General features: G+C 45.0%; 1 protein-coding gene and 1 long non-coding RNA gene across 3 annotated transcripts in view; both read left to right on the top strand.

Annotated features, from left to right (window-relative positions):
* Positions 1 to 20184, top strand: part of LOC134087368 (NACHT, LRR and PYD domains-containing protein 12-like) — a 30436-nt gene extending 10252 nt beyond the window's left edge. Inside the window, exons 7-16 of the mRNA XM_062540820.1 lie at positions 7083 to 7253; positions 8217 to 8384; positions 10077 to 10229; positions 10377 to 10547; positions 11949 to 12119; positions 12352 to 12525; positions 13145 to 13318; positions 13553 to 13726; positions 16611 to 16657; positions 16946 to 20184. Coding sequence (XP_062396804.1) covers positions 7083 to 7253; positions 8217 to 8384; positions 10077 to 10229; positions 10377 to 10547; positions 11949 to 12119; positions 12352 to 12525; positions 13145 to 13318; positions 13553 to 13726; positions 16611 to 16657; positions 16946 to 17538 — 1996 coding nt within the window. The 3' untranslated portion in view covers positions 17539 to 20184. The remainder of the gene's footprint in view (positions 1 to 7082; positions 7254 to 8216; positions 8385 to 10076; positions 10230 to 10376; positions 10548 to 11948; positions 12120 to 12351; positions 12526 to 13144; positions 13319 to 13552; positions 13727 to 16610; positions 16658 to 16945) is intronic.
* Positions 74 to 6299, top strand: LOC134087437 (uncharacterized). 2 transcript variants are annotated; one of them, XR_009939828.1, is made up of 4 exons: positions 74 to 2268; positions 2948 to 3014; positions 3108 to 3246; positions 3386 to 6299. It is a non-coding gene; the product is annotated as an uncharacterized LOC134087437 (long non-coding RNA). The 2 variants fall into 2 exon arrangements; XR_009939829.1 differs by having other exon boundaries at positions 3108 to 6299.
* Positions 20185 to 20479: the final 295 nt, after the last annotated feature.

Raw genomic sequence — 20479 nt, 5'->3', positions numbered from 1 at the left:
AAACCACAGTGCAAAAAGGCGAAGGGAACCCGGTGCGCTTTCTGTTCACAATGCCTGGATTAGGCGAACTGTACCGCTGACTTTTAAGCGAACCGTACTGAGACCACCTCCCGAGGTGGTCTCAGTTCGGTTCGTTTTAAAGGTGTCTGGGTACGGTTGGAGTGTTCACATATGCGCAAAAAATGCTGAGTCATCGGTCTGAGTTCGTTTAGATGGCTGAAAGGGACCAAGTGTGAAAACACCCTTATATTCTACATTAGCGAATGATGCTAAATTATTGGAAGTTCAGTTCTGTTGTCGTAGAACCGAGTTACCTGTAGCCTAAGAGATGTTACTATAGTGTCACTATGGGCTCTGTTGTAGCAATCAGAAACGCCTACTCAGAGACCCAGAGTTTAAGGAATGTCCAGTCTATATTCGCTAATAAACAGCATGATTTTGTGATCAAAGACCAGGCGCATTGTTCAAAAGGGTTGTTTTTCTATTTCTTGAGTGTGTTTTGTACGTAACATTCTTTATTCCACTGCTCGGTTGAGTTCCCCATTGTTCTGCGTTCTATAAGGGTGTGCATTGAATAACCGCACGGCTATGAAGTAGTTCCATTGTTTTTGACCGTATTACACTTGAATATTAATTCGCCAAACTTGTTGTGAAGTTTAAATGCACTGTCACGTTACATACAAGCTGTAAAATACAGACGTTCAGATCATAGTAACGTTTAGCATATGACAGAGGTGTCATTTAGCTAGTTAGGTGGCAGTAGGCTAAGAAAAATAGCAATCTTTCAAAGTTAACGTTGATCAGAATCTTGGGATATGCCAGCTTGACAACGGGAGATTAGAACTAACGACTGGCTTTTGGCCATAGCAACCATCCATTTAGAACTAGTAACCGCAGTTTGAGAAATTAGTTGAAATGTGTCTGGGAAAAGTAGTTCTACAAACAAAACAGTTCTAGCGATTAAAACATTTAAATTAGCACCGGAAACGAACACAACGCAGTGGCAACAGTGGAATAAGCGGGATAATGGACTTCACGCCGTGCGGTTATTCAAAGTTAATGCACTTTTCTAGACGGAACGTCCCTCCGCTTCGCGTCGGGCCGTATCACCGTCTAGAACGTGCATTAACTTTGAATAACCGCACGGCGTGTCGTCCATTATCCCGTACTTAAACAATTGAGAATGACATCTGTCATTCCTTGTAACAGCAAACAGCGTATCAGTATTTTGACAATCAGTGCATTTGAAGAAATCTGCTTGCACATGAGACCGTGTATGGAATACAGTGCTTCCACTAAACCTTGCTTTACGAAAACCTGTTTGTGACTAGCATACTGTAGGCAAAATGAGACTAACTTCACCGTTGTCTCATAGACAGTTTAGTACAACTGGCAAAAAATGAATCACTTTATTGGGTGTAAGATCAGAACTAGCCTTGCATTGTACTTTGCACTGGGTGTACGATTGGGCTTTATAAGTGTAAAGGTCCACACTGTGATTACAAAAAGAAACAAAGCCTTGTTTATATACACATGTTTACGCCAGTTGAATCTGAGTCTTCTGTGGAGAGCAGGGGCGTAGCGTCCCAGATAGCAAGCATAGTCGGCCCGATTCTGGCTGAGTGCCGGCAGTGTCGGCCGAGGCCCGGATCGGCTGAAGCACAGCAAACACAGTCGGCCCGATCCTGGCTGAGTGCTGCCACTGTCGGCGGAGCTTCAATCGGCTGAGGCACTGTACCCCCGTTGAATGGGCCGACACTGACATGCAGTAGTTGGGCTGGTTACTTTGTTTCTTACTTGGCCCGATTGTGGTTTGACGGGCTACTGCCGATGTTCGAAGCAAGTTCGGCTGAAGAACAACAAACACTGTCGGCCCGATCCTGGCTGAGTGCTGCCACTGTCGGTGGAGTTTCAGTCGGCTGAGGCACTGTACCCCCGTTGACTGGGCCGACACTGACACGCAGTAGTTGGGCTGAATACTTTGCATCTTACTTGGCCCGATTATGGTTTGATGGGCTACTGCCGGAGTTCGGCAGACGGATCTCATACAGCGTGTGGGCCGATACTTACAGAACGGACACTGATCAGTAGCATTGATGTTGGCGGCAAAATTGAAATAGTAAACGGCAGACGGAAACTAAACGTACATGGCCCGATTCTGTAAAGTGACTGTCGGCCCATTACATGTGGAAGAGCGGTGGAACAAATATTAACTGAAGATTGAAACCAGAACGGCGCGAAACTGTCTCGTTTTGGACACTGTCTGTGGTAAGTGACATTACTTTTACCTTTCCCTCCTATTCAAAGTAAATTATTAAGAGTGTAAATTATCTCAGGCATAATCCTAACAGTTTAACTGTCAACCAACCATAAGCTACCAAGAATAGGTTTAAAACTAAACGGCTTGATATTGACCAAGAAAGCTATCGGTAAGTTAACGTTATGTTAGTCAGTTTTGATTAGCCTAACGTTGTAGTTGGGCTAATAAATGTGAACGTCAATATTGGTGGTTATAGATACCTTTAAGTTAGCTATTAGGGATACTTCCAAAATTGTGTGTTTCTCAAAGTAAATTGTGATCGTAACTTATTTCAGAAATACCTACGTAAGCATGCTTAAGAAACTGAGCTAGCGATAGGTAAATTCGTTGCATCCGTTGCATATAGATCCAGCTTGTTTCAGGTAGGTAAGACGTGTGTGTGTGTGTGTGTGTGTGTGTGTGTGTGTGTGTGTGTGTGTGTGTGTGTGTGTGTGTGTCAGTCAGAGAGAGAGAGAGTGTACCAGGGGTGGGTTGTGTGTAAATCTGATCAATTTAATATGCAAATTCTAAGCTTAGTCTGTTTTGAATTGGGGCTGTTTTTTTCTGTGGTTATTGATGCAATTATTTTTTGTTGTTTTAACATTATGCATTCATTACTGTGGCTTATTTGTGCACCTCTGAATCCAGGCAGCACGGACCAGAGACCTGCTTCTTTGGATGAAGCTTAGTGGTGGCGTTGGAAGACAGGAGATATGTAAGTTGGGAAGTTGTACAATAGAATCTGTTCTACTTAAGATGAAATCAACTTTCATCTGTATTGAGAACTGTTTTGATGTTCCATTTCTAGATGCTTTGGGTTTGCGTCATCCACTACGTCAGCAAAGAACAGGATCGGGGAATGACTACATGGCCAACTGCATCTCGTGGAAGTTGTTCTGAAGATGCGATGCGTGAAGGAAGGAAGTCCACAAGCATGTGTGCTTCAGGTGTGTAAATGTGTTGACATACCTTGTGTGTTATATAATGTGTTCAGTCATCATCATAACTGTATAAGGATGTGTCAGACAATAAATTAATTTTGTTTTCTTTTGAAATTTCATGCATTTCGGCTGGCTGAATGGGAAGAACTCTTTGACCAACCCCCAACTGAGAGAGCTGAGCGAAGTGGCTATCAGTAAGTCTATTTGTGGGGACAGACTTACTCTGACAGATGACATCTTACAAACTATGCTGTAGATCTCATAATGATCTTGCAATATGTATTCTTTTATAACTAAATGCAGTTTGGAGATATTCCCCAGCTGCTAGTGATGATGCAACATGTGTAGGCAATAACTAAGCAGCAACAGAAAGATAAGGCACTTTGTGTGTGTGTGTGTGTGTGTGTGTGTGTGTGTGTGTGTGTGTGTGTGTGTGTGTGTGTGTGTTTGTGTGTGGTAGCTGGCTAGGTTATGGTACATGGTAACCCACAGCCCACCCCGCTGACATTGAAATTACTCTTTTAGAGAGAGAGAGAGAGAGAGAGAGAGAGTGATAGAGACAGAATATTTCTGTAAATGTTTGACCATGTTTATTATTTAAAAAAAAACATTATTTATAGAATGTTCATTTGTTTTACTTAATCTGTTAAATTGTGTAGAATTGGTAATAAAGTAACTTTTTAAGCTTGGATTTTTGTTCTAATGTTTGAATTAATTTAGATTTTACTTGCAAAGGTTGTATTTGTTAGAATTATTAATAAAAGTAACTTGTGCTTGAATCACTAGTTCTGCATTTGTGATTATTCTGGTAGTGCTTTTGGTACCTAGCCGACATTCAGCCAACACTCAGTGAAATCCGTTTTACAGTGCTCGGGCCACAATAGGGCCGGGGACCAAGCCGACATTCAGCCAACACTCAGTGAAATCCGTTTTACAGTGCTCGGGCCACAATAGGGCCGGGGACCAAGCCGACATTCAGCCAACACTCAGTGAAATCCGTTTTACAGTGCTCGGGCCACAATAGGGCCGGGGACCAAGCCGACATTCAGCCAACACTCACTGAAATCTGTTTTACAGTGTGTGAGCCAGACCTGGGCCAACACAATGCATGAAATCCGTTTTACAGTGCTCGGGCCACAATAGGGCCGGGGACCAAGCCGACATTCAGCCAACACTCAGTGAAATCCGTTTTACAGTGCTCGGGCCACAATCGGGCCGGGGACCAAGCCGACATTCAGCCAACACTCACTGAAATCCGTTTTACAGTGTGTGAGCCAGACCTGGGCCAACACAATGCATGAAATCCGTTTTACAGTGCTCGGGCCACAATAGGGCCGGGGACCAAGCCGACATTCAGCCAACACTCAGTGAAATCCGTTTTACAGTGCTCGGGCCACAATCGGGCCGGGGACCAAGCCGACATTCAGCCAACACTCACTGAAATCCGTTTTACAGTGTGTGAGCCAGACCTGGGCCAACACAATGCATGAAATCCGTTTTACAGTGCTCGGGCCACAATAGGGCCGGGGACCAAGCCGACATTCAGCCAACACTCACTGAAATCCGTTTTACAGTGCTCGGGCCACAATCGGGCCGGGGACCAAGCCGACATTCAGCCAACACTCACTGAAATCCGTTTTACAGTGTGTGAGCCAGACCTGGGCCAACACAATGCATGACAGTCATTTCACAGTGTGTGGGCCAGACCTGGGCCAACAGAAACAATAAGAGTCATTTTACAGTGTGTGGGCCAGACCTGGGCCAACACAAACAATAAGACTCATTTCACAGTGTGTGGGCCAGACCTGGGCCAGAGCAAATTCAAAGTGTCGGTTACCAATGATCGGGCCATGTCTGGGCCGGGGACCAAACCAGAAGTGGGCCAACACCCACACTACCCTGAGGCAAGGTATAGGGCCAGAGGTGGGCCGAGCAAATTTTGCTATCTGGGGTGCGACGGTGCAGGCGGTGCAACGCACCGGGGCCCCGGAGCTTCGCAGGGCCCTTTACATTTCGGAATTTGCCCCGCACCTCCTCGCTTTGCGACATAAAGTTAACTGTTGTCATCAATGACGCTATCTCTTCCTATATAGCGAGGTGGGCGAACTGATTGCTATTTAAATCCTTCACTATCTCCTACAACTTGGTCTCATGGTGGCACCTATCCATTCCCCAATTCTTGTATTTTCTCCTACTTTCCATATCATTTTGATTTTACTAATGACATTTCAATGTTAGAATCAAAATTAATCAATAAAACTAATACCATTAATGATTATTTTATCGTCAACTTACAAGATGTTGTAACATGGCCTGCTGGGAAATCTGTTTGTCCAGTCATAACATTTTTACGTCATCTCTGATCATAGGCTGCTGCACATGCTAGCAAATGTAAACAGGTAGGCTATAGGCTACTACTCTTACTAAAGTCGTGGAAAGTCAGCAAATTAATAAAGACAAATCTGAGGAGTGCCATGGGTCAGGAGCGACTGAGTGGATTGGTCATACTCTCCATCGAAAATGACAGGGCGAGGACATTGGATTTCACCACAATAGTGAACGAGTTTGCTGAGCAAAAGACACGCAAAGTAGACCTACACTTCTGACGGGTGAGTCCAAGGGTTTTTGCTTATACGGCAACTGATCGGCGAACAGGTTAGTTAAATGGCCGCTGTGCCATAATTTGTGTCTGTTTGTTCTTTGATGAGTTTGCAGAGAGAGGCGCGCTCAAACTCCAAGATATCTCCTTCGGGTGCGAGTTAAATATCGTATTCCAATGTGCAAAAGAACCGCACTCACTAGCTAATTATCTTATAGCCTACTTTATTGTAGCACCATGCCTATAAAACAAACGCGTTTCGGCGTCAAGCCGTCCTCAGTGTGTTCTTTGATGAGGTCATTGTTGTGCTGCAAGGGAACGTGGTGTGTTCAGTTGAATGAATCTGTATGCATTCTGTTTTTGATCGTAGGCTGTGTGCAAGTTACGCAAATAGTCGCTGTCCATATAATGACCGTGCGTGCGTTCTTTCCCTCTGTGGTCGGTCGGTGTGTGTCTTGAGATATACAGGGATGGGTCGAGATAGCGGGGGGGGGGGGGGGGGGGGGGGGGGGGGGGGGGGGGGGGGGGGGGTCCAGCGCCAGACTTGCACCGGGGCCTTGCGCAACTACGCTACGCTACTGGTGGAGAGTCCACATTCCATATTGTTTGCTGCAATATTTACATTCCACCAGAGATGTGGAGTGCAGATAGATATCGATGCAAATTAAGACACCAAAGCAACACTTCCATACAGTGCCTTGTTTTACATTTACATTTAATCCTTGTGCTGACGCATCATGCCCATCAGCATGCCCCGCTGTTTTACAGTAGTCTAAAGGCCAGTTCAAACACAAGATCCGCGACGAGACGAGCTGCAACATTCTAAAACCCAGCAACTTTCTGCAACAATGTGTTCTAAAACTGGGGCGTTCAGACCACTGCAACCATAGATATAGAACCCTATATCTATGACTGCAACGACATTAAAATGGCAACAATGTTACCATAACAACAGTCTAGGCATGAGGGCAAGATAGAAGTTTTCAGCCAACGTCACAATAGCTCCGCGCAAAAGTGTTCTAAAACTTTGCAACTAAGATTTGACATGTTGAATGTTTAGCGACGGCTTGAAACTGCTTGCAACTGCTTGCAACTTTTGATTCACACCGCCGCAACTGCTGTCTGCAACTGTCTCAGACCATCGCGAATCTTCGGTTTGAACTGGCCTTAATGTAAACACACACTTCATATTGCTTTAAGACACATTATCATAGTGCTTTTTCCTCTCTTGTTTGTCTGGCAGACTTGCTGGCTGCAATCTAACAGAAAGGTCTTATGAGATTGTGGCCTCAGCTCTGCAGTCTGGAAACTCCCCCTTGAGGGAGCTGGACTTGAGTCAGAATGACCTGGAAAAGTCAGGAGAAAAGCTGGTGTCTGCTCTTCAAAGTCCAAACTGCAAACTGGAGACACTGAGGTCAGTAATATTGGAGACTATTCGCAGAGACATACTGGTTGCCATATACTGTGTTAAGCTGACAGTAACGACATCTGTGTTTTTACTCTTGAATTGGTATCCTCTTTGATTTCACAGTTTGGGATTCTCTGTTACATTGTTTTAGGTTTTTACAGACAGTTAGCAGACACAAACTGTTAAACGTAGGTCACATGCGTAAACCAGATGATAACAGCATCAGTGGTTTACAAGCATGTGATCTATGTTCATCTATATTTATCAGCATTTTTTTACATACAAACAAAAAAAAGTCACTCAATAGGTGAGCCCTTAAATAGGCCAGATGAATAAATCAGACTTGGGCAGTGGTAGTGTGTGATGTGTACATATCTAATGTTCCCAGTCAAAGTAGAGTACATTACCGCACCCTTATTCTTGGTGGACCATTTATCATTCTATACATAATCTGATAAAAGGGCAGAATAATTAGTTCCCACAGAGATCTATCACTCTCAAACTCAAAACTCACAAACTTCTCAAATTTCTCAAACATTATCAGGTTCCCAATGTTAGTACTTTGTTGATGAAGACAAAAAATGAAAGTAAATGTTAATTTACAGTATTTTCTGTGTTGTAAGTCTGTGTTGTAAGTCACTTTGATAAGAGCATCTTTTGTGTACCAGGACATAAACATAAACATTAACAGATGCTAGCTGCATAAGGGTGTTGGAACCCATATACAGTACTGCTCTATTACTGTCCTTCTTGTAGAATAACTGGCTCTGAACTAACAGAGAAGTCCTGGGAGACTTCCATACAGTGCCTTGTTTTACATTTACATTTAATCCTTGTGCTGACACATCATGCCCATCAGCAATATGACTAAAACAGCGGGCAGCTGTTTTAGTCTAATGTAAACACACACTTCATATTGCTTTAAGACACATTATCATAGTGCTTTTTCCTCTCTTGTTTATCTGTCAGACTTGCTGGCTGCAATCTAACAGAGAAGTCCTGGGAGATTGTGGCCTCAGCTCTGCAGTCTGCAAACTCCCCCTTAAGAGAGCTGGACCTGAGTCAGAATGACCTGCAGACGTCAGGAGAAAAGCTGTCTGCTCTACAGAGTCCAAACTGCAAATTGGAAACACTGAGGTTAGTAATATTGGAGAATATTGTAATGACATACACTTACTGTTAAACCAGACAGTAGCAGCATTATGTGGGGATCTTATTAGGTAACGGCAAGCGGCAGGTTTCCTATTGTTCTCTCTGTTTCGGCAGCGGACAGGTGACATCGCTGTGGCTGGCATAATGCTAGCGTCAAACAAACTGAGCGTTGAACTTGGTTCAACTTTGAAGAGCAACGCTCGGCTCATCAATGTTAGTTTTAGAATGTTCAGGTATATTGACCAATCAAATTCGTCTAATAACTTAGAATTTGTTCTAGCAGTGGTGCTAGGGTCCATCAAGTAACCTCTTTAAGAGAATTTCTCTTTTGTCTTCATCAACAAAGTACTAACATTGGGAACCTGATAATGTTGGAGAAATTTGAGAAGTTTGTGAGTTTTGAGTTTGAGAGTGATAGATCTCTGTGGGAACTAACTCTGGCAGAGTTTTACTGACCTCATTTTCTCCAGGTGGCAGTTCGGGTTTCTAAGACCAGAGAGCAGCTTCTCTTCTGATGTTTGCAGATCACAGCCACTCATGTCCAACTCACTCAGTTGAGAAATGCATAACTGCAGAACTGAGACCACAACCTTAGAGGAGCTGTCTTTGAGTCTATGGCTGATGAGTCTACAGTGAGCGAGGAAAGCACCAGTCAAAAAATGCCTCATGAAGAGGAAAATGCCATACATAAGTCGCACCTGACTATAAGTCGCATTTATTCAGAAATGTATTCACAAAATCCAAGACCAAGAACAAACAGAGGCTGTAACTAGACACAGAGGCCAAAATTGTAATATTAATGATGAGAAGGTGTGAATGGCCATCCATCTGTAGCTGTAGACAGCTGTAGACTGTAATGTTTTCTCCTCTTTCATTTTGGAATTATTCAAAAACATGTTAAATTTCATAAATAAGTCACACCTGACTATAAGTCGCAGGGCCAGCCAAACTATGAAAAAAAGTGTGACTTATAGTCCGGAAAATACGGTATAGAGGACATGTTGCTCTCTCACTGTAGACTCATCAGCTGTAGACTCAAAGACAGCTCCTCTAAGGTTGTGGTCTCAGTTCTGCAGTCATGCATTTCTCATCTGAGTGAGTTGGACATGAGTGGCTGTGATCTGCAAACATCAGAAGAGAAGCTGCTCTCTGGTCTTAGAAACCCAAACTGCCACCTGGAGAAAATGAGGTCAGTAAAACTCTGCCAGAGTTCACAGAGGTCTTATCTACACATTCAAGTCCAAGATTAAGTAAATTTGTCATTCCAGCCATATTTGTAAAACATCTACAGTGGAGCAGAAATTGTTCTCATGACAAGTGTGCATCTACAATCAGTAAAAGATAAAGTTTTTTTAAAAAAACAGTGTTAAAAGGCAGCCTTTAAGAAAAGAGCAAGAGCAGCACTAATGAAGTGCAATCAAGTGCTTGAGTTCAGATCATTTGAAATGTACAGAATAATGAACATGATACACTTAATGGTTTTAAATCGATACCTACGTAAGCAATTTGTGTGCCAGCTACAAAGAGAAAACAACTGTATGGCCTGTGGGGTTTTTAAAACCCAATGGCCCTTGAGCCAAAATGATTGCCCACCCTATTATAATCTCTCTAAAGACGATAACAACATCATTTGATTTTACTATTTGTGATTATCTGCTGATTCTCTATGTTTTAAAGACTTGTTGGCTGTAAACTGAGAGGAAGATTTTTGGCCTCGATTCTTCAGTGTGGAAACTCCCACCTACGAGAGCTGGACATCAGTGACAGTGAGCTTCAGGACTGTGGAGGAGAACTGCTCCATCAACCACTGAATCAGGACTGTAAAGTGAGGTCTGTATTTTGCACAATGGTCTCAGACTGGTGCATTCTGTTGGATCTAAAAACTCCATCCATCTTTTATTCATTGGTATTTCATATCTGTGAATGTTAGGAGTACAAAGGACATGTTGCTGATAATGTTTTCCTCTCTCACTGTAGACTTGTCAGCTGTAAACTCAAACAGAGCTCCTCTAAGGTTGTGGTCTCAGTTCTGCAGTCATATATTTCTCAACTGAGTGAGTTGGACATGAGTGGCTGTGATCTGCAAACATCAGACGAGAAGCTACTCTATGGTCTTAAAAACTCGAACTGCCACCTGGAGAAACTGCGGTCAGTAAAACTCTGAAAGACAGAGTTCACAGTAGTCTAATCTACACATTCAGACTTTGGACATAGAAGCATTTTGAGAAACATTTGCTCTGATTGTTGAGCCTGTGTTGATGAGAGAGAGTTGACCCAAGATCAGTTCAGTGCTCCCTGCTAGTGTGTCCATGCACATATAGAGCTCTACATCCACACAGGGAGCTGGGACACTGAGGTCGGGATGATAACCTCTGCTTTGCAGTAGTTAAATGATTGCTTCAGTATAAGCATAAGCATAGGCTAAGCATAGGCAGCATAGCTCATAGGCACGTCCTAATGGCGGCCGCTATGAGCTTTCATCTGCATTTTACCGTTTGAACTCACTCATGCTGATAACTTCACTCCTGTCCTCCATTACTACATGTACTCATTGTTCATTCCCCACACTGTGTGTATTGTTAGCGTGTGTAGAAACGGATGGGTGCACACATACTGAAAACAGCACGAAACATTTCACTCACCATTCATTCATTCCACAAAAAACGATGTTTATTTAAAATGTTCATACATGTCAACATCAGACAGGTAACATCTTACAAATATCTAGGGGTCCACTTTGATAAAGATCTTAACTGGCACACACATGTGGCAAATGTTTGGACAAAAATCCACCAGCGTCTCCATTTCCTGCGGAGACTGAGAGTGTTTGGAGTTTGTGAGAGCATCATGTTCATTTGTTATAGAGCCACCATAGAGTCCATCTTGCACTTTGGCATCACCAGCTGGTTTAGAAATTTTACAGTGAATTCAATGCCCAACTACGTAATGTGGTTAAAACAGACAAATGATGGAGTCCCTGCTCCCCTCACTCTCCAAGACATATCTGAGCAGTCCACTCTAAGTCTGTAATTGTTATAGGTGGAGAATTCTGTGATGAAAACTAATTTGAAGCACAACTCCATTCTTACAAGCAGAAACAAATATTTTAGTCAGTTGATATTGTTTCACTATTTAATGTGTGTGTAAATTTGATATCAGCTGACTATTGAACGTGTGATTTGAGTCAGAGTGACTTTTATTGCACTTATTTAATGGAGATGGTTGCTGCCTGTTTAGAGCCGGCTGGTGAATTGAGTAACGTGCGTTAGTGGCCTTGAATGCTGAAAATACAGTAGTGACGGTTTATGCTGCACAAACACTCTTAGGTGAAGAAAAATGATAATAATAATGGGAGCAAAAATGTATTCTTGTATCTGCAAATCTAAATACAGCATCAAGTAAAGGTCCATACCAGCTACATAGTGAAGAAATCACACAATTTACACTTTTATAATTCTTTGCACATTTTACAACATTTAGACAATTAGATTTTTAGTAACCTTGCGTATGATGTTGAGATCTGTCATAATTATGTCAAATGTATTGCAGATTTGTTGGCTGTAAGCTCACAGATAAATCGTGTGAGATTGTGGCTTTGGTTCTGCAGTCATCAAACTCCCTGATGGAGCTGGACCTGAGTCACAATAACCTGGGAGATTCTGGAGTTCAGCTCCTCTCTAAGGGACTGTCTAGTCCCCACTGTAAACTGCAGACATTAAGGTTGGTGTACATTAAGGTCAGGCATCTCTAGTCATAATTTTTGAGTGGTTACTGTGTTATTGTAAAAAATTATTCTCTCTCTCTCTCTCTCTCTCACACTCACACACACACACACACACACACACACACACACTCTCACACTCTATCATGCACGCATGCACACACTCTCTCTCACACACACAATGTATCTCTCTCTCTCTCTCTGTGTTTTATGTGTCTATCTATCTCTCAGGCTCAGTAAGTGTGGAATCTTAGATGAAGGATATGTTTTACTGGCTCTCACTCTGATGTCAAACCCTTCCTGTATGAAAGACCTGGATGTGAGCAACAATCATCCTGGAGAATCAGCACAGAAGCTGTTATCTGCTACACTGGAAGATCCTCACCACAAAGTTGAAGCAATTCAGTATGCTCCATATTTTATGCTTTTATATTTTTATTTATCATAATTTATTTAGTTGGATGATTTTGCGTATGTGAGGATGCATGGGATTGCATTCATTAGCTTAGCTCCTACTGTATATTCTCCAGACAGACCAGTCCATTTGATTGACAGACTGTAATTAAAAACAGGAATGGGGGAAACTCCCCCATGTACCTACAGTATGTACCAAAAGGTCCATGCTGGGCTAGCATGCAGTAGATGGAAAAGTTGTGGGTTCAATTCCATCATTGTGCCCGTAACCCCAAGTTACTCTGGGGAGAATGCCCTTGTAACAGATGTGAATTTAAGTCTCTTTGGATAAAAGCATCTGTTAAATAGATGTAAATGTAAATCTAGGCGGTGACCTCATTCAGGGCCAGGAAGCAAACTGAGGTGAGACTTCATCAATTGTTTTATGGGCATGGGGGCTGGCCATTGATAGTCATCACAGAAAAGGGGGAGAGATTTTGAGATTGTTTCTCATGCTTCATTATTGTTTTTTACGGGAATGAAGATTGAACGCTGCATCAACCAAAGAAACTAATTTTCCCTACCAAAACCTTTAGATTTTTCTTACACATCACCTGTGTTTGTTAAACAGGCTGAATCAGTGTCACCTCTCTAAAGCAAGCTGTGAAATGATGGCATCCGTGCTGCAAAGTGCCCCTTCCCATCTGAGAGAACTGGACATGAGTGACAATGACCTGCAGGATGAAGGAGTGAAGCTGCTCTGTGTGGGACTAAGAGAATCGCAATGCAAGCTGGACACACTGAGGTCAGTAATTAGGAATGTTATGTAATATAGTATTTTACCCACCACATAGTAAGAAACACCAGTGTGCCTGTGTATGATGTCAAATTGGACATCTGTGAATATTTTTAATGATTTGCACTTATAATGCCAAATGGCGACATTTAGGGAGTGTCAGTCAAATTGACTGAATATGCAAATGGTTTGTCAATGCATTTTCCTTCATTTATAATTAAGAAATAGCATCTCTTGTTTCAGACTGTCTGGTTGTCTCATCACACATGAGGGCTGTTCTCTGTTGTCCTCTGCCCTCAAATCAAACCCCTCCTACCTGAAACAGCTGGATCTGAGCTACAATCACCCAGGAGACTCAGGTGTCAGAGAGCTCACAGACAGACTGAATGATCCCAGCTGTAAACTAGAGACGTTGAGGTGAGATGTATTACATCTTAGATGTCTTTCTAGTGGAGCTGTTCATCCATTTGTGTCCTGTGTTGGAGAGCTTTCTGTGTGGAGACTGGATATTCTGTCACGTTTCCAGATGATTTCCTTCCACATGTTAAACTGGGCATGATGTAGCCCTTTAAGTACTGCAAGTAAAAGGCAATTCCCCACACTTACACACACATATGAGGCTTGTGAACAGTTTGAGAATAGCAAGTGTGGCTTGGTAGCTGGCCATGGTCCTGGGATGCCAGTAGTGAAGATCACATGTGAGTGATGTCCAATAACTGCTTCTCTGGGTTGAGAAAAAAATATATATAGTAGGCCTGTCGCCTAGCCTAGAAATCTAGACGCACCTGTCGCCAACTGTTCAAACTAAGACCTCAAGACCGCTTTCATCACAGGCCACTAGCAGAGGGAAAGTAAACAAGAATTGGAAACCTGGTAAACTAGTTGGATATCTTGCATTAGACTAACCTTGGGTGGATGTAGATTAGTAGGCGTCCAAGGACTAACGACCAAGCATATGATTTCCGTTGCTAGAAATGAAGGCTGAATAGTGTGTGTCTGCCTAACTTTGCCTGAGACCGGTGAGAAAAGCATCTGTGGTGGAGAGTGAGCTGGATGGGGAGGACTGTAATGATATGAGATGTAGTGATTAAGTGTAGGCAAGAGTGAGCATCTTCTCTGTTGACCAGAGTGGTGGCAGTATAATAGGAGACTGAGGATCTAGAATCGCCATGGCTACAGCCGGGTAAGGGGATGCATTGCTACCGTTAGAATAGAACTGGAAAGACTGTAAGAAAATATGTATGGTAAATATCTTCTAGACACTGGAATACATTGACAGAAAGGTGATTTAGAAGAGTGGAGGAGAGACTCAAGCGTAACTCAGTCAGTGTTACTGATTGGTCAATATGCTCTGTTTGATAGGAACCTTTAGGTTACTATGATCCGTGGCTTGTAGATAAGGACACGTGGATGCAGATCTACGCCAGATTAACCTCACTATGCCACATTTCCTCACTACATCTCAACGGCCAAATGGCAAATATGAGTGCGAGGCTGAAAGTGAGTCTGGAACAGAATCTGTTGCTATGATAAATGTGGGCCTCCTGCATGACTGAAGGTGGAAACTCTGCATTCCAGATCATGAGCAGGTTGTGAGTTATCAGAGCAGCGCAGGGGTCTGGCATATCCTGCGTCTGCATTCTGTGCATGCGGTACTGGCTAAGTGTGTGACGATTACATACACGCGGCAGGTGGAGGTGTAGCGTGCCTCCAGATTTGTGCAAGCGGGGTGGACGTTTGAGCAATGGCCCAGATTGTGTTGTGCTTGCTGCTGGGCTCAGTGAAATATAGCTATGATTTATAGAATAGAATAGAATATATACTTTTTTGATCCCGTGAGGGAAATTCAGTTCTCTGCATTTAACCCAATTTAACCGAATTAGTGAACACACAGCACACAGTGAACACACAGTGAGGTGAATCACACAACCCAGAGCAGTGAGCTGCCTGCCCAACCAGCGGCGCTCGGGGAGCAGTGAGGGGTTAGGTGCCTTGCTCAAGGGCACTTCAGCCGTGGTGGACTGATCGGGGATCGAACCGGCGACGCTCCGGTTACAAGCCCGATGCGCTAACCAGTACACCACGGCTGCCCCACAATGGAGCACCGTGGAGCACCGTGATCAAGTTGGAAGTGGTTGAACTACACCGTGATACACACAAGCACACGGGAGCGGCAACTGTGTTGCGCTTGTTTGGCACAGCGGTGGCCATTCATGTGTTGCACGAACCATGAGAACGATGGGTGTCGGGGATCAGTGGAGCTTTTGCTGCATTTCTCAGAGCTCAACAGAGCTGTTGCTGCATGGGTCTCAGCAGAGCTGTTGCTGCATGGGTCTCAGTAAAGCTGTTGCTGCATGGGTCTCAGTAGAGCTGTTGCTGCATGGGTCTCAGCAGAGCTGTTGCTGCATGGGTCTCAGTAGAGCTGTTGCTGCATGGGTCTCAGCAGAGCTGTTGCTGCATGGGTCCAAGGGCTCACTTCATCCTATCTGTGGCAGTCTTAAAGGGATAGTTCGGGTTTTAAGACACAAAGTTATATGGGACAGCAACGTTGTGCATCAGCACTGACTTACCCCCCGACAGCGTCCTGTGAGCCGAGATCCAGCCGGTTTTTGATGCTGAAGAAAGTAGTCTGGCAAGTTGCTGGGGTCACAAAGTAAAGTGTTTTTCTTCTCAAAACCATATGCGTTCAAAAGAGTGATATATTTGCACCACAAAAACGTTGTCCAGGAAAAATTCAAACCTCGTTATCACTTGGCACTATTTTTCTCGATTCCTATCACTGCGCACTACTGACAGAAAGGAAGAGGGGGGACGTAAACGGCAGTAAGGAGGGTTTTATTGCCTCGCAACAGAAGTGGGGTGAGTGATGGCTGTCAATCAACCCTATGGGCTCCCTATGTGTGTATGACAGAAAGAGCATGTGTTTTTGTGTGTGAGTGTGGTGTAGAAAAACTGTCTCTCTATGTGTGCACATTCATTCAGGGAGGAGATGATTCTGGAGAAATGTGAGTTTGGGTGTTTGTGTAGGAGATATAAGAAGAAACGGCAGTGTTGCCCTCGGACGATCAGTCGGGCGGGTTCTATTTGAGTCTGTGCTTTGGATTAATATACATTAACACACTAAATCCCTCCCTAAGTCACTTTACTTTTACTTTGTTTTACTTAGAAGCTACTCTTGAGAAATAGCCTGCTTGATATAGAGACTCTGAAGTATATTACTGCCTCAATTCATAATAAACACATCTCATACTAAACTCAGTGATGTGTCAAAACTGTATTTTCTTCTCTCATCCTTCTTAAGGTATGACCATGGAGGAGAGTGCAGGATTAAACCAGGACTGAGAAAATGTGAGTGGTTTTACTTTTCCTGAAAAAAAGCAGTTCACATGATTTACGTGATTTGTGTATGTGTGTGTTGAGAGTGTGTCCAGGAGAGGAGAACTACGCACCCCTGTGTACTGTTTTATGCACTCCTGTGTGTGTGTGTGTGTGTGTGTGTGTGTGTGTGTGTGTGTGTGTGTGTGTGTGTGTGTGTGTGTGTGTGTGTGTGTGTGGGTGTGTGTGGTGCACATGCCCTTTCCTACCCCATGTTCTGATGAGGATGTTCTCTCCTCTCTCCTCTCCTCTTGTGTGCAGATGCCTGTGAGCTCACACTGGACCCAAACACAGCAGGCAGACATCTCTCTCTCTCTGAGGGGAACAGAAAGGTGACGCATGGGCAGCAGCAGTCGTATCCTGCCCACCCAGAGAGATTTGACTCCTACCTTCAGGTGCTGTGTAGAGAGGGTCTGTCTGGACACCACCCAGAGACATGTGACAGTCTGGGTCAGAGTCTAGTCAGCACGGGTCAGTCTGGACGCTACTACTGGGAGGCTGAGTGGAGTGGTAATGGTACCTTTTATATAGCAGTGGCCTATAAAAGCATGGAGAGGAAACGGGGTGGGGACAGCAACGTGTTTGGATGTAATACCAAGTCCTGGATGCTGCACTGCTCTGGTAGCAGTTACTCTGCCCATCACAATAATAAGAATACTGCCATACCTGCCCCCTCCTCCCGCTCCAGCAGAGTAGCAGTGTACCTGGACTGGCCAGCAGGCACTCTGTCCTTCTACAGCGTCTCCTCTAACACACTCACCCACCTGCACACGTTCCACTCCACATTCACCGAGTCCCTCTATCCTGGGTTTTATGTTTATAACTCCTCAGTGTCCCTGTGCCAGATCACATGACCTCCTAATCCTGCAGCAGAGGAGCGCCATGTTCTGATATGCTTGAGAGTGAGAGGGATTAAATAAAAAGTGTGTGTGTGTGTGTGTGTGTGTGTGTGAGTGTGTGTCATCATGTTCAGTTGTATGGCACATGTGCATTCTCAGGAGCAAGTACTTCACCAACTGGACCTAAACCTGTGGGCATCCAGGTGGGTGGAGGGGTTGAATAGTGATCTCCCTTGACCACCTACAGTAACCCCCAAATATATCTGGGTCCTGACCTGGATCCAGGATGCCCGCTCTGAGTGTGTGTATGTGCTGCCCAATCCTCCATGTGTGCATGTGCTGCCCACTGCTCTATGTGTGTGTGTGTGTGTGTGTGTGTGTGTGTGTGTGTGTGTGTGTGTGTGTGTGTGTGTGTGTGTGTGTGTGTGTGTGTGTGCTGCCCACTGCTCTGTGTGTGTATGCTCCTGCATGGTGAGGTCACTGTTCTGTGTGTGTGTGTGTGTGTGTGTGTACACTACCCCCAGATTGCTAAAGTACAGGACATTTTAGGAAAGGAAAGGTCTAGAGACCAACTAAATCCAGTCATTCCAATAACAGAACGACCAAGACTGACCAGACTGACCTGAGTAGACTGACCTACAGGCAGATTCATCCAAAGGTGGACTTGGATCGGAGGGGAAACTGCCTTTGTGTCCAGAGCTCTTTCTGGAGCTGGACACAACCAAAGCCTCAACAGCGAAGGAGATCCTGGCCCAGACAACTCTGACGGTGTCCACTCCTGCTTCCTCGGTCCCGCTTGGCAGATTCATCCAGAGGTGGACCACCTGAGGCTACAGTCACCTGACCACCTGAGGCTACAAGGCGCGTTCAACTTGACCTCTTGCAGCAGCGAGAGCTGCCGGCGGCAGCAGGGGCGGGGATGCAAACGCTGCTATGAAGTTGTACACTCTCTACTTCCTGTGGTCTAGACTTGACCATGTGATGAATCACGAGGCACGGACCCGCACGGACCCTTGTGGATATGAGGAGGCATCTAAACACCTGCACATACGTCAGGGATGTAAAAGCCAATTAGGGCAAAGACCTGACGTCATGAAGGCAGGGTCTAGGCTCCGCTGCGCTCCGCAGTACCTCTAAAGTTGCTGCTCTGCTGCGGAGCAGCCGCCTTGCTCCCGCGATAAGTTGAGGCCATGTGATACCGACTGCTGAGTCGAAAACACACCCATCTAGACCATCGTGGACAGATGTTTAACCACGTGCATCTTGTGCTGCGCAGTTTTTGTGCTGCGCAGCCATCTTGAACTCGCCTATTGAGAATAGCCTAATGGCTGAAACTCACCACCTGACCACCAGGAGTGCGAGCATTGAGAATAGCCTAATGGCTGCAACTCACCCTCAGTAAAATCTTTTTCAGCTAAGTCTATTTTTTCAGATTGCGAACCTTTCCTGCCTTTTTCTTTTATCCTTTGGTTTGACACACTTGTTTAAAAAAGACTTTCAACAGTACTCTTCCTTCTAAGGCACCAGGACCCAACTCCTTCCAGATGTGTAATTCCAGATCCACCAATAAGGAAAATACATCAATAATGTCCACAGCACAGGGGGCAATAAAGACGTCAGGAACAGCACATTCATATGGACAGATGTTCAACTCCCAGTACACACACAGCAGATGGATCACACTGCACATTAGTACAGTACACCAACAGGTTCAGCTCACCCAACCACATGTCCTGTCCAGTCCTGCGTCCTTCCAGCAGGAACGGCTCCCACTGCAGGACCACCTGCTCACCTGTCTGGGGAAACTGGGCAAATGATCTGTGTCTGGGTCACACCCGTGTCTAGGGTCAGGAGCAACAACAGAGGAGAGAGCCTGCAATCTGGGCAAAGACACATTGGAACAAAGTCTGTGAATGTGTTTGGAGAGTTTATTTAAAAAGAAAACATGTCTACACACTTGTCTGCTAAATCTTTGTGTCTGCGTGAGTCAGTGGTCAGTGTGTCTGTCTGTATCAACATACAATTCTTAACATTTGCACGATTTTGTGTGTGTGTGTGCGTGTGTGTGTGTGTGTGTGTGTGTGTGTGTGTGGACATGCGTGCATGCGTGCGTAATCAAAATCAATCAAAGCGCTGGACAACCTGGGAGGGAGTGATCAACAGGACGATAAGCTGGGCTGACATGTGGAAGGTCCCCCAAGCAAGGTTGAGCTTCCTCATGAGGTCCACCTATGATACTCCCCCAAGCCCCAGCAACCTGTGCGTATGGTACAGCTCAGAGGAAAAGTGCCCACTCTGTAATGGCCCAAAGCCAAGCCTGCAGCATATCCTATCCAGCTGCAGAACAGCTGTGGCACAGGGCCGGTACAGGTGGCGTCATGAGCGCGTCCTGCGGAAGCTGCCGGAGATCCTGGAGACACGTAGGCTGGAAGAGCATCCAACAGCAACAACAAAGCGGCTGATCCACTTCACTGGAGAGGGAGGAGTGGCACAGAAAGTCCCACGGGAGAAGAGCTCAGCCCGTTAGAACATCTGGATGGGACTGGACCCTCAGAGTGGACCAGGAGCGGCTGCTCAAGTCTCCAACTGAGATCAGCACAACCAACCTGCCACCCGACATCATCCTGTGCTCCACCACAGCTCGGGCTGTGACTATGGCGGAGCTCACTGTCCCGTGGGAGGGAGGGAGGGAGGGATGGAGGGAGGGAGGGAGGGATGGAGGCAGCCTTTGAGAGGAAGAAAGAGCGCTACTCAGACCTAACAGCTGAGTGCAGAGAAGCAGGGTGCTCAGCTGTCAGCTCCCCTGTAGAGGTCGGCTGCAGAGGGTTTGTGGGATCATCTCTGCAGCGCTTCTTGAAGAGTGTGGGAGTGACTGGTCTCCCACTCCAAAAGGCCCTCAAAGAAGTGGCTGAGGAGGCAGAGCAAGGGAGCTTGTGGCTTTGGCTCAGAAGAAAGG

The sequence above is a fragment of the Sardina pilchardus genome, chromosome 1 (assembly GCF_963854185.1).
Source record: "Sardina pilchardus chromosome 1, fSarPil1.1, whole genome shotgun sequence".
Taxonomy (NCBI): Eukaryota; Metazoa; Chordata; class Actinopteri; order Clupeiformes; family Clupeidae; genus Sardina; species Sardina pilchardus.
Note: the sequence above shows the minus strand (reverse complement) of the source record. Positions and strands in the feature narration are given on the sequence as shown.